The sequence below is a fragment of the Suricata suricatta genome, chromosome 5 (genome assembly GCF_006229205.1).
Source record: "Suricata suricatta isolate VVHF042 chromosome 5, meerkat_22Aug2017_6uvM2_HiC, whole genome shotgun sequence".
Lineage (NCBI taxonomy): Eukaryota > Metazoa > Chordata > Mammalia > Carnivora > Herpestidae > Suricata > Suricata suricatta.
The window spans coordinates 148721460-148735264 of NC_043704.1; the positions used below are offsets into that span (position 1 = coordinate 148721460).

Consider the following 13805-nt stretch of genomic DNA (forward strand, 5'->3'; position numbering starts at 1 on the left):
TGTGAGGCTGCGTTTGCGGAGCACAGAGCTTCAGGCTTCGTCTACAACAATGGCTGCTTCTGAGAAGCAAACAGGTGCAGCAGAAACCGCTGCGCTTCCCCCGAGAATAACCTGGTGCGCTGGCTGGGAGGGAAGCGGGGCCGGGCCTTCTGGAGGCACTGCCTATACTCTCTGTTAACTCAAGCACACACGGATGTGTTTGGTTTGGGGCTTTTTGTTTTTTTACAAAAACAGCTGAGATATAACTTACATTCCATAAAAAGTCACCCTTTTAAAGTGTATCGTTCAGTGGGCTCTTGTATATTAAAAGAGTTGGGCAGTCATCATAACTATCTAGTTCCAGGACATTTCATCACCTGAAAAAGAAATCTCATGCCCAGTAGCAGTCACTCCCCAGCGCCACTGCCCAACCCCACCCCTAGTCCTGGCAGTGACCTACTATGTCTCTATGCACTGGCCTAGTCTTTTTTTTTTTTTTAATGTTTATTTTTGAGAAAGAGAGAGAGGCACAGAGTATAGGTGGGGGAGACACAGAGACAGGGAGAAACAGAATCCAAAGCAGGCTCCAGGCTCTGAGCTGTCAGCGCAGGACCCAACTCGGGGCTCGAACACATGAACCACGAGACTGTGACCTGAGCCGAGGCCCAACACTCAACCTACTGAGCCCTCCAGGTGCCTATGCACTTACCTATTCTGAACATTTAATGCAAAGAGAACTCCAAGGCCTTTTGTGATTGGCTTCTTTTACTTGATGTTTTCCAGGTCCCCCCCTTGTAGCATCCCCATTTAGGGGTGAATGATACTTCTTTCAGTCAGACGGACTTAATGGCCAGATTGGGGTGTGTGTGTGTGTGTGTGTGTGTGTGTGTGCGCGCACACGCGCGCACTATGGGGCATCTGGGCTGCTGCTATGAGCACCTGCATGTTTGTGTGTAAACCTAGGAAACTGCCAGGTTATAAAGTTACTCTGTTCAACTTTCTGAGGAACTTCCAAATGGCTTTCCAAAGCGGCTACACAATTTTACATTCCCACCACCAAGGTATGAACTATGGGTATTTGTTTTTCAGATAAATTTCTGACCTGCATCTGCATAATGTTTCTATGTTCCTTCCTCAATAAAAAACTAAAGTAATAACAAAATATCCAAATGAATAACTGCTTCATCAACACCAAGAGCAAGGGCTTGTCTGAACTGCTTTTCTTTTTTCTTTTTTCAAAAGCCATTAACACACTCAGGTATTTGGCTAGTCCATTTTAATTAAATTCAATTTAAAACAAAGTATACATAAACGAGATGAACGAGAAAGGCTGCTTCCTTCCTCCTGGACGGACGGACGGACGGACACACACACACACACACCCAGCCACCAGACTGACTATTCAGACTAATTACCCACCAGGTCTCCTCTTCACACCTGGGAACTGTCAAAGCGCTCCTAAGCACTCAGGTGTCACCGAGAACCACACAGGCAGCCCTGGTCCTCACCTCCCCGCTAGAGTTCTTCTCAACACCGCATCCTAGGGGTCACCCCAGGCACACACATCTAAAACCTTGTGGCAGATGCAAAAACTTTTCAGGAGACTGGAAAATGGTACTTTACAACTGAGAGCAACTCTCTTCATGAAAAACAATCATGACTGTTCCAGGGTAGATGGAACTATCTATTTCTTATGTCCTATGTATGTAGTCATTTTAAAGACAAGAAAACGGGGCGCCTGGCTGGCTCAGTCAGTAGAGCTTGCAACTCTGGTAAATTCGAGCCCTGCACTGGGTGTGGAGATTACTTAAAAATAAAATCTTAAAAAAAAAAAATCATTTGCTACTGAAATCCCAATTAATGTTTTATTTAACTAGGAAGAAAACGTGTTCCCATCAACACAGCAGCCAGTGATCTTCCTCAAACGGAAGCCAGATCATTTTATTCCTTGGAACTCACCCTCAGCTCCCTTCGAACGAGGGTCCCTCTTCTACTTATCCTCACAGCAGCCCCCACCTGCCTCCTTCACGGCACCTGCTGGGCTTGGCGCCACCCTTCTGCTGATGTCCGTCCAGCTCCCTTCATTTAAATGTCACCTTCACAGTGACAGCCTGCCAACCGCAGTGCGCCCATCCGTGTACCCAGCTCCCTTGCCCTGTTCTGTCTACCCACAGAGCTTCTCGCCTTCCCCCAGTACACAGGACTTAAGTCTGCATCACCCCTAAGTATGTGACCATCTCCCAAATTTGTTTCACTTCGCTGACTCACCCCGACACAGCATAAACAAGAGCTTCAAATACCTGCTGAATCAATGAATCAACTGCAACTCTAATAAACGATCATTATTAAAATGAAAAAACCAGGTATCTAGGTAATTTAAGATCATCATTTCCACTAGGCTGAGCCTTAAGAAAGTCTCAGGAGTCAACTGTTTTGTAACCCCACACCCCAGACAGGTAGTGCTCCCAGGGATCAGATAAGCAAATGAAAAGTCTCAAGGCTCTGAATTATTACACGTAATTCTGAAATGCCAGTACCCAAAAATAACCACGCACATGAAGACAAACAAGCCCCTGGGAGCGAGAACCACAGCAAACACACCCGCTGGCACCCACCCAGTTCCAGATCTATCTGCTGGTGCTCCGTTCTTCCCGCCTCTGCTGCAGAGGGGCTTGCGGTCTGAGACCACACATACAAGACGTCTAGCCAGCTGGAGTCTTGTAAGTCATCCCAAAGGGAAGCACTGGTGGGAAATTTAAAGGGAGTGGGCAAAGACAGAGGCGGGCCGCCGCACAGACTGTGGCTACAGGAAGTTTCTGGGCTGGAGCAGTCATGCCCCCAGGAGCAGCCGGCGAACAAGCCCTCCTCCCCAAACCTTTCTAGCACCTTCACAATCCCGTACTTCACGATATCTTTCTCTGCGTGAAACGTCTATATGGTTTCTATTTTCCTAACTGGACACAGATTGATGCCCCCGAAGGATGCAGATGCTACAATTATCAGACCCATACCAGAAAATTATGCTTACTCTGTATAAATAAAAGGCAAGCCCAGGGACACCTAGAAGGCTCAGTCAGCTGAGCGACTGACTCCTGGGTTTCAGCTCAGGCCATGATCTCACACCATTTGTGAAACTGAACCTGTTTGGGATTCATTCTCATTCTCATTCTCTCTCTCTCTCTCTCTCTCTTCTCTCTCTCTCTCTATCTCCCTGTCCCTCCCCAGCTCGCTCACTCTCACACACACACACACACACACACACACACACACACATACACTCTCTCTCTCTCTCTCTCTCTCTCAAAATAAATAAACTTAAGAAAAATGTAAATAAAAGACTAGCCCAAAATGATGTGCAAGCAAGAGAAAATTTTAAGGGACAGTAAAATGAAAAGGAACAAACAGAACTTCTAAAACAGGAAAGTAAAATTGCTGAAATAAAGAACTTAGCTTTAACAGCAGCTCAAAGAGAAATAGAAGACAATGGAATAGAGAGCTCAAAGGAAGTCATCCAGAAGGCAGCAGAAAGCAAAATGATAGAAAACGTGAAGGAGACATTAGGAAACGAAGGACGAGGTGAGAAGATCTTCCCCTGAATGGAATTCCCAGAAGAGGAAAGCATACTGCAGAGGCACTATTCGAGATAAAGGCTGAGCGCTTCCAGAACCGATGCAATATACCGACTGACTGATTCGGGAAGCCCCAACACCCAAAGCAGGAGAAATAAAAGAAATCAATATCTAAGTACATCAAGAAAAACATCTAAGCCAGTAGTCTATGGAAGCAAGTGTCAAGAAAGGGAATCAATCTACGCAGAAGGAGGAGTCCTCTTGCACTGCTGGTGGGAACGCTCTGGAAAACACTGCGGAGATTCCTCCAAAAAAAAAAACCCAAAAAAACCCCTGAACATGGAACTACCCTACGATCCAGCAATTGCACGACTACGTATTTATCCAAAGGCTACAGGTGTGCTGTTTCGAAGGGGCACATGCACCTCAATGTTTACAGCAGCTCTATCAACAATAGCCAAAGTATGGAAAGGGCCCAAGTGTCCATCAACAATGAATGGATACAGGTGTGGTGTGGTGTGGTGTGTGTGTGTGTGTGTGTGGGTGTGGGTGTGTGTGTGTGTGTGTAATGGAATACTACCTGGCAATCAAAAAGAATGAAACCCTACCATTTGCAACACTGTGGACGGAACTAGGAAAAAATCATGCTAAGCGAAATCAGAGAAAGACAAATATCCTATGCCTTCACCCACACGAGGAATTTAAGATAAAAAACAGATGAACATAAAGGAAGGAAAGCAAAAACAATATGAAAACAAGGAGGGGGACTCTTAAATACAGGGAACGAACTAAGGGGTGCTGGAGGGGCTGGGGTGGGGGGATGGGCTAAATAGGTGGGGGCACTAAGGAGCCCCCCCCTGGTTGGGATGAGCACTGGGTGTTATATGTAGGAGAAGAATCACTGGAATCTACTCCTAACATTATTATTCCACTATATGTTAACCAATTTAGATGTAAATAAATAAAATTAAAATTTAAAACAATAAAGATATTACATAAATGTTAAAAAAAAAAAAAAAGGAATCAACCACTGGAAAGCGGGAATAGGGAGAAGAGGTGGGAGAGAGGAGGAGTCCTGGAATGCTCCAGAATCATCATCAAGTGCGGGGGGGCAGAGGGTGAGGCCAGAGGAGAACACCATAGCAGTGGCTGTGGCAGGACGCACTTGAACCCTGAGGCTGTGAACTTCAAGTTAAGACCCAGTCACCGCTTTTCTGGACCACATTCAGTGGCTTAGGTGTCTCAAGGAGGTGAAGAAGCACATCCAGTCAGGGTTACAGTTTCGCTACAGTAAGAAGGTGGGAGGGGAGGGGGATAAAGAAGAGGGGGCAAGAGACATGGGGATTTAACAAGGAAGCAATTACAACGATTGCACATGGAAATTAGAACTGGCTGAAGAAAAAAGGTGTTCGAGAAGGTGAACTGAGTCAATCAACGACTGTAGATGGGCCAAACGACAGCAGAGGAGGTCCTGAGTGAGCAGAAAGGGTAGAAGGTGGTAGTTAATGCATAACTCTGAATTTGAGATTACACGTGGGTTGCACGATTGGAAATGTCAAGGTCTAACCATAAGATTGAGTAGAAAGATAATACCACTGTAAGAAAGATACAAGGAACAGAAATGTCAGGCTCCTAGAAGGCCCATTTCAATATCTTCTGAAACCACCAAATATTAAAACAGCAATAGCATGGGACAGTGAACCAGGACCTAAAATTTTTAAATGAGGGGAAAAAAATAAATAAAAAATAAATGAGGAATGACCCGGGGTGCCTGGGTCAGTTAAGTGTCTGACTTCGGCTCAAGTAATGACCCTGGTTCCTGGGTTCGAGCCCTACTTTGGGCTTCACACTCACTTGCACTCACTCTCTCTTGCTCTTTCTTTTCCTCTCTCAGGGGTTAAAAAAAAAAAAAAAAAAAAAAAAGAGGAATGACCCAGAAATCACTAAGATGACTGACTGCAATAACTGGGTGACTGACTGGTTGGTACTTGGTGACATGAAATTCAAAGTTGGGAGGTCTTGCAAGGAAGGAGAAAGGAAGCGTAGCTTGAAACGGCAGTGAAAGGAAGGGGGTCCCCACCCCCAGGCCTGTGGAAATAGACTGCCACCACGTGAGAGGGCCTCAGAGCAGAGAGGAGCCAGCTTTCCAAAAGAACAAGGTGAAGAGAGTCTTTAAGAGACAGTGGGCTACGTTAGTTTCCTAGGGCTGTCGCAACAAAGTACCAGAGCCTGGAAGGCTTAAAACAGAGAGTCTGCCCCTCAGCTCCAAGCCAGAAGTCTGCAATAAAGGGGCCGCACGGCTGGTCCCCGTGAGGGCAGTGAGCGGGCTCTGCTCTGGGCCTCGCTCCCACCTCCTGGCATCAGGTGGCATCCTCTGCGTTCCCTGGCTTGTGGGTGCATCACTCCAATCACATGGCCAGCACCAACCAGTGTGTCTTCACTTAGTCTCCCCTCCCCCCCCCCCCCCGTGCCCAAGTGTTCCCTTTTTAAAAAAGACCCTGGCACCTATCCTGATTACATCATTTTTACTCAATTACCTCTATTTCCTTATTTCCAAATTGGTCACATTCTGAGGTCCTGCAGCCTAGACTTCCAATACATCCTTTTGGGGGACACAATATGTCCTTCTGGGGGTCCATTAACATTGACCACTCAGGATTTTTTTTTTAATTTTTTCATGTTTATTTAAGAGAGAGGGCGCGTGCGTGCAACCGAGAAGGATCAGAGAGAGAAGGAAAACAGAATCCAAAGCAGGCTCCAAGCTCTGAGCTGTCAGCACAGAGCCTGATGCAGGGCTCGAACCCACAAACCGCGAGATCATGACCTGAACCAAAAAAGGACACTTAACCGACTGTGCCACCCAGGTGCCCTACTTAGGGTATTTTCTGACGACAGACTTTGAACTCCAGAGGGCAATATGGAAGGATGTTAGGAAATGGTAAGAAAAAGGAGATGGGAAGAGAGTTGAGGCAGTGCAGAGCCTGTCAATCGAAACGCAGGAGAAAAGCAGCGTGCCGAAAATCTGGAATTTCTTGCAGTCCTGACAAACAAATATTAAGAGCACAAAAGGTCTGGTCCAATATGCCCTAAAAACTTATATATGTGTCAAGGAGAAACAGATCAAAAAGGCACAAAGAAGTATGAATAGAAAAGATATAACTAATGATAGAAAAACTAAAAGGATGAGACTATCACTACCAACACTGTTCTAACACATTAGGACATACAGGGAAGATGAACATGCCTGGGGGGCTCAGTCAGGGGAGTGTCAGACTTCAGCTCAGGTCATGATCTCACGGCTTAGGAGTTCAAGCCCCACGTCAGGCTCTGTGCTGACCATTCAGAGCCTGGATGGAGCCTGCTTCAGATTCTGTGTCTCCATCTCTCCCTCAAAAATAAATAAACTTTAGAAAAAATGTAAGTAAAAAAAAAAAAAAGTAACTTATCAAGACATGGGAATGCCTGGTTGGGTCAGTCAGTAGAGCATATGATTCTTGATCTTGGGGTTGTGAGTTCGAGCCCCATGTGGGGTGCACAGATTACTTAAAAAAATAAAATCTTAAATAAAAAAACGACTTTCTTCAAGACATTAAAAGCTGTTAAAAATAATCCTACAGACACTGATATCATGGTTAAAACATTTCCCCCCAAAGAAAATCCCCACCCTGGAATGGATTTACAGGCAAATTCTAGCAACCTTTCAAAAGGCAGTTCTTATACAAACTCTTCGACAGAACAGAAAGAAAACAGATACTTCCTAACTCGTAAGGGTAAAGTAATTGTGAAGTCAAAACTAGCTACAAACAGAACTAGAAAAGAAAATGAAAAGCTCATGTCAACCATAAATATAGATACAAAGAAGCCAAATTAAGTATTAACAAACCAAACCCAAGAGCATAATGACAAAGCCTGGTCTAGCTGCGCATTCCCCAGGAACACAAGGACAGAATGCAGAATCCGGAAACAGAACACCACGCTTGCCGACAGTGGACTTCGAACAGACGGGCATTGTGAAGAGGTTCAAGTACAAAGACTTTTCAAGTAGGGAAAAGTGCAATTGGCCGCCTACTTCACACCACACCAAAACCAGAAATGAATTTCCTCCAGATAGACTATAATCTTAGGCACAGTATATAAAGTAATAAATCTTTAGAAAAGACCATAAAAATATCTTTGACCCTCACAGTAGGGAAAGACTGTGAGTGAAAATATTCGTCAATTTGACCATATCAAAATCAAGAATGTTGCCTCAAGAGCCACCAAAAAAAGGAAAAAAAGACAAGTCACAGAGGTGAAGTATTAATGACGTACATGCATAATCAAAAGCTCTATCCAGGATATATGAAGAACTGCCAATAAGAAAGAAAATAAAAAAGAAAACAATAAAATTGAATGAACACAAAGAGAGAGGACCAACCTCATCTAGGAACAAAGATAGTCTATTTATGAAACTTTGAAAACCTGCCCTAAAATCAGTAATTTACTGGTTGTAACCAACACTGCAGTAAAGCCCTAGCCAACACACTAAGGCACGAAAATGAAATGTAAAGATCATACAGAAGAGACAGATCTACCATTATTTTAAAATATTGCTGGAGCACCTGGGTGGCTCAGTCAGTTAAGCGTCTGACTTCGGCTCAGGTCATGATCTCATGGTTCATGGGTTTGAGGCCCACGTCGGGCTCTGGGCTGACAGCTCAGAGCCGGGAGCCTGCTTCAGGTTCTGTCTCTTTCTCTTTCTGCTCCTCACAGTTCGTGCTTTGTCTTTGTGTGTGTGTATGTGTGAGTGTGTTTGTGGGTGTGTGTGCCTCTCTCTCTCTCTCAAATATGAACACTTAAAAATCAAAATAAATAAATAAATACAAATAAACGTTTAAAAAATATAGTTAGTCTAACTAGAAAGTCTGAGATCCTACAAATTATTAGAACTAGTAAATTCAGGGGTGCCTGGGTGGCTCAGTCAGTTAAACATCCGACTTTGGCTCAGGTCATGATCTCAGGGTTCGTTGGTTCGAGCCCCACTTCAGTCTCTGTGCTGACAGCTTGGAGCCTGGAGCCTGCTTCAGACTCTGTGTCTCCCTCTCTCTGCCCCTCCCCTGCTCATTCTCTGCCACTCTGTCTCTCAAAAATAAATGTTAAAAAAAAATTTTTTTTAAACTAGTAAATTCAACAAGGTCCTAGAGGGTGGGGAAAAAAAAGCAAAATAAAACAAAACAAAGAAAAAAAAATATATAGCCTTCCTGGCAGATTTTCCTCCTATCCAGAGGGCTCACACTCTGCTACAATTATTAAGTGGGAAGCAGCCAACAGGTGCAATGGAAAGATGTGGAAGCCAAACCCCAGGCCTGGAGCTTCAGACCCCAGCTGCCTCATCCGCTGAAAGACATGAGGCAGGCTCCTTAACCTCTCCGAGCTCCGATACTGGGTTTGCGTTTCATTCAGAAGGAAATACTGTAAGCGTCTACACTCTAGGCACACCGTAAACCGGAGATCCTCAGAAGTGTGGGCTGAGGAAACGGAGACTCTTTCGGGGGTTCAGAAGGTCAAAATTACTTCCAGAGCAGCACTACAACAGGACGCGCCTTTGTCACGTGGGTGACATTTGCGCTCCACCGATGGCGATGAGAACGGCTGGGGCCTTAGCAGGAATCGAGGCAGCGGCACCAAACTGTACCCAAACTGCGGCGGTGGCAGCCGCTGCATAAAAAACTACTGATGTCAGCATCCCGCGGCTCGTGGGTGGACGTAACGGATTTCCGCGGCACGCTTGGTGGGTGTCTGAAGGAAAGGTTTTACGCCGCCGTTTGATCTGTAAGCTGCCGGGCAGCTTCTCTCATAAAAATCTCTCATAAAAATATCATTTTTACTTGAAAGAAAAACTAACAGGAGCACCTGGGTGTCTCAGCCAGTTAAGTTTCTGACTCTTGATTTCAGTTCAGGTCATGATCTCATAACTGTGGGATCAGGCCCCACATCAGGCTCCCAGCTGATAGCACAGAGGCTGCCTGAGGACCTCTCCCCCTCTCCCACTCCGGCCCTCCCCCCTCATGCTCTCTTTCTCTCAAAATAAATAAATAAATATTGTTTTTAAAAAAGGAAAAAACATAACTAACAATCTATGATTATTCAGACCTGGGTATCCGACAAATTTCCTCAACCCAAGGTACAACATGGGCCTACCATTTCCTGGAAAACAACTGGGAGAGCGTTAGAGGAGGCCTGAGGCGAGCTAGAAGAAGTCAGAGGTCCTGGCAGCGCTCCTGAACAAAATCACAAGCAACTGGATCACACCGCACAGGCCAAGATGGCTGACAGAGTGGGCCAAAGGGCACTTCATCCATTACACTGACTGCCCGCCACCCTAAACTCTCCCTCAGGGCGCCCCGACAGGAAAGCCCTGACCAAAAAGGAAGAAAAGGCGCTGCCTCCAAGAAATGCCCACCTCAGGTGTGGACTATCCCACGCCTGGTGAGTAACGGGCACGACAAACCCCCAGAACCTCGTGGGCCCTGCTCTCCCCTCAGCTCGCAGGCTCGCGGGGCTTGAGAGCGTACTCTGGCTTTAAGGAACTTTCCTGCTTGTACAGCTCGTCTGCCGCGTTGTGTGTCCTTGAATCCCCTCTCCTGCTGGGATTAAGGGCCTCCGGTGGCACCTTTTGGCCAAGCTGGGTCCAAAGCCTCGGGGTCCGAGGTCTCCTCAGTCTAGGGGACAACACCACCAATGCCCTGGGTAAGGTAATAACTTAATATACTACATAGTGTGTGTGATCTAAAGAGGTCTCATTACTTAAGCACTAAAAATTAAGTTGCTACAAAATATATATTCATGTCAACAGAAAGGTGGAAAGAAAATTACCAGGTGGCCCAAAAGATCCACTTAAACTTTTAAAGAGTTACTTTCTAGGGAGCCTGGGTGGCTCAGTCGGTTAAGCATCTGACTTCGGCTCAGGTCATGATCTCACGGTTCATGGGTTAGAGCCCCGCGTCAGGATCTGTGCTGACAGCTCCGAGCCTGGAACCTGCTTCGGATTCTGTGCCTCCCTCTCTTTCTCTCTCTGACCCATCCCTGCCCATGCTGCCCCTCTCTTTCAAAAATAAATAAAACATTAAAAAGTAATAAATAAAATTTAAAAGTTACTTTCTAGAGGTCATTTCTAAAGGTCATTTGGTTATCTGCCCCTTACGAAAAAAATGAATGACCCGGATTTCAAGTTACAATGGTTTCAGTGGGTTCAGGCTTCCTTAGGCAATGGGAACGCAGGCTTCACTGGGAATGGGAATGTCACTGGCAGGTCACGTGGGCGAGCACTGCAGCATCTACGGGCTTCAGTTTATACATGTAAAAGGACTGGTTAAGAAGTTGCTAAGACCTCTTCATCCATCTCTAGAATCCTGATAGATGCCATAACAAAGACTCTAAGGAACACTTAGACCTGCCTCACTTCAAACAGAGTCTGCAGCAGCCCATACCTCATGTACACATGTGGCACACACAGAGGAGGGAAGGGGGGCAGGCGGGGAGAGGAGAGAAAACGGATGAACCACAGCCAAGTGGGAAAAAAGGAAGGAAAGAAGCAAATATGAGAAACTGCCGCAACATATCCCAATACTATTAGGCTGCACTGTTTAATACACATAGATTTTTATTTTTTACCAAGTCTCCACACCTAATGTGGGGCTTGAACTCACAATCCTGAGATCAAGAGCCGCATGCTCTACTGGCTTAACCAGCCGGCTGGCTTAATGCAAACAGACTTCCAAGTCAAGTCAGACTACTGAGAGAAACAGTCTGTTTTACAAGTCATCTTCCCCCAAATCCAAGGAAACCATTTCTTAGAAAGTCTTTAAAACCGGCTTAAGCCGTCCAAAGAGCAAATGCGGTAAGCATACTTCACTTTGGGGAAAAAAAAGAAAATGTTCATTTGGTAGGCAGCTTCCCAGTTTATTAACAAGTCACTTTTCCAATAACGTCAAACTGAGTACCTCAAGTTTACTTCTTGACCTTACGAAGGCACAAATCAAAGAGAAAGATAAGCTCAGCAGCCTTACTTCCCATTTGATGGCCGAGGAAGAGAGACAGCCTGTCCCATGCAGTAAAAAGACACCAGGGGCGCCGGGGTGGCTCAGTCGGGTGTGACTTCGACTCAGGTCATGATCTCACGGTTCGTGGGTTCGAGCCCTGCGTCGGGCTCTGTGCTGACAGCTCAGAGCCTGGAGCCTGCTTCAGATTCTGTGTCTCCCTCTCTCTCTCTGACCCTCCCCTGCTCATACTGTCTCTCTCTTTCTCTCAAAAATAAATAAAACATTAAAAAAAAAAAAAAGACACCAGGCGCCCCTGAGATCCAGCTGCTCAGGGCAGGGGAAGTGCAGGCGCAATCAAAGGAGGCGTGGGAGTCCCTACCTTTGCTCAGACTTAATCAATATCAAGTCCATCTTGGAACTGCCCAAGTTTGAATTTCAAATAAAGGGCCTTGAGTTTGCAAGAGGCAAGCAAGCGCTCTCTTCAGCTCCTCAGTTTTGAGGACCCAATTGAATAGGAAGAAAAAAAAAAAACTAAATAAGCTCCTTGCAAACTGGCATCTGCCTTCAAAGGCACCTGAAAACTTAGATTAAATGACATGCCATGTAAGCAGTAACCAAAAACATTCCATGGAGAGTTTGCCCACGGCAAGTATTGTCAAAGACCACTAGTTATAAGATACCAGGCAGTATTTTAAGAACAAAGTCAGGGAAACGTTTTCTATCCTGGTTTTCTTTCCTTTTCACAGAATAAACTGTAGACAGAAGTTCATTAGTCGGCTGAGTCACTAAAACAAACAAAACTCTAGGAAAAAAGAAAAAGCTCAAAATAACCGTGAAAGCACAAACTCTCATTCTACCATAACCGAGAGGTGAGAGGCAGCTTTTCGTCTGAAAGCCCTAAATTCGCTTCATGTGACTGATGAATCGGTCCGAGGAGCCGCACGGCACCTGTGCTCCCGTGGGGGACTCACGGCCTCCAGGACGCCTGCCTGCTAGGAGCCTACGACTTCAGTAGATCAATGCCTTCAGCTGAAATAGCTGGGCCCGAAAATCAGCCACCTCCTCCGGAACCCTGAAGTTGCACAAGTGCGGAGAGGAAGCGCCAAGTTCACGGAGGGGAGGGCACACCCAATCAGGGTCAGCGTGTGGTGACGAAAGACTTCCCTTCACACACTTCCATGCTCTAGGAAACATGTCCTTTCTGAGGATTTTAATGCCCAAAGTTTCCCGCTTCAGATCTAAAAGCCGAATTTCTTCAGGGAGCAGCCCCCACCCTCCCACCCAGGCTGAGACCCCAGATTCTTTCCGCAAGACAGTGTGCTCTCTCTTCTCCCAGGGCTGCAGGGAGAGGTCTAAAAGCTACTGGGAGACTGGACAGCTCTTCAAAGACCGAGGCATTACTTTCAAGAACATATTTAGAAAGTCTCGTTTAATCAGCCTTAATAAAAAGCTGCCAAACCGCGGGATTTTACACTTGGATCCGGTGAATTTATAGTGCATCAACTGTATTTCAATAAAGCTGCGAAGTATAAAGAAATAGCGAGCTACCGAACTGACATAAGTCATTCCAACAAACAAAAACAGAACCACGGCATTCTTCAGGCTGAAGGCCAGAGACTAAGCTCGGATCTGTTTCAACCTTCAAAATTAAACAAAATGAATGGCTGCTGGTACCGGCAGCAGAGACTAAACAAACTACTGTTTGTTGTGCAATCACTGCATCTTCAAGCCTTCTTCTAAAGAAAGTAGCCTAAGAAGGTGGTCCCCAAGATGGAAATACTTCACACTGAAGCGATCAAAAAACATAAATAACGAAGGTCCTTCTCTTTTCCCCCCCCCCCCCCCCGCCGCGTGTGCTTTCACGTATGACCTAACTCCTGTTGTAACAGTGATTACCATCTGCAACCAGGAAAGACTACAATATAGAACGGAATAGGAACTGATCACCAAACCCTAGGAGAGTATTTTCCCAGGACAACTTCCACCATTTCGGACACTATTCCAGCTCCCAGCGGCTTGGAAATCACTTGCCAGGAGAGGAAGCCCCTTCCCCCACCGAGCCGAACCGTTCTCACAGCCAGCCAGCTTTCCAACAAGAAGGAAGCCCTCGGGAGCAGTGCCCGCAGCCAGGCTTGCGGGGCCGCCCTCCCAACCCCGCCACCCACGGGGCTCCCCGGCCCCGACGACCACGCGGCAGGGCCCGGGCACCGCCGGGAGCAGCCGCGCCCGGCAGAGG

General features: G+C 46.2%; 1 protein-coding gene across 3 annotated transcripts in view; it reads right to left on the reverse strand.

The window, feature by feature from the left end:
* Window positions 1-12051, reverse strand: part of UBP1 (upstream binding protein 1) — a 47375-nt gene extending 35324 nt beyond the window's left edge. The window contains exon 1 of one of the 3 annotated variants that reach the window (XM_029940479.1): window positions 11597-11670. In XM_029940479.1, the coding sequence (XP_029796339.1) occupies window positions 11597-11637 (41 nt within the window). In that variant the 5' untranslated portion in view covers window positions 11638-11670. Of the gene's footprint in view, window positions 1-11596; window positions 11681-11948 lie in introns of those variants that run through there. The other 2 variants (XM_029940480.1, XM_029940481.1) reach the window with 2 other exon arrangements.
* Window positions 12052-13805: the final 1754 nt, after the last annotated feature.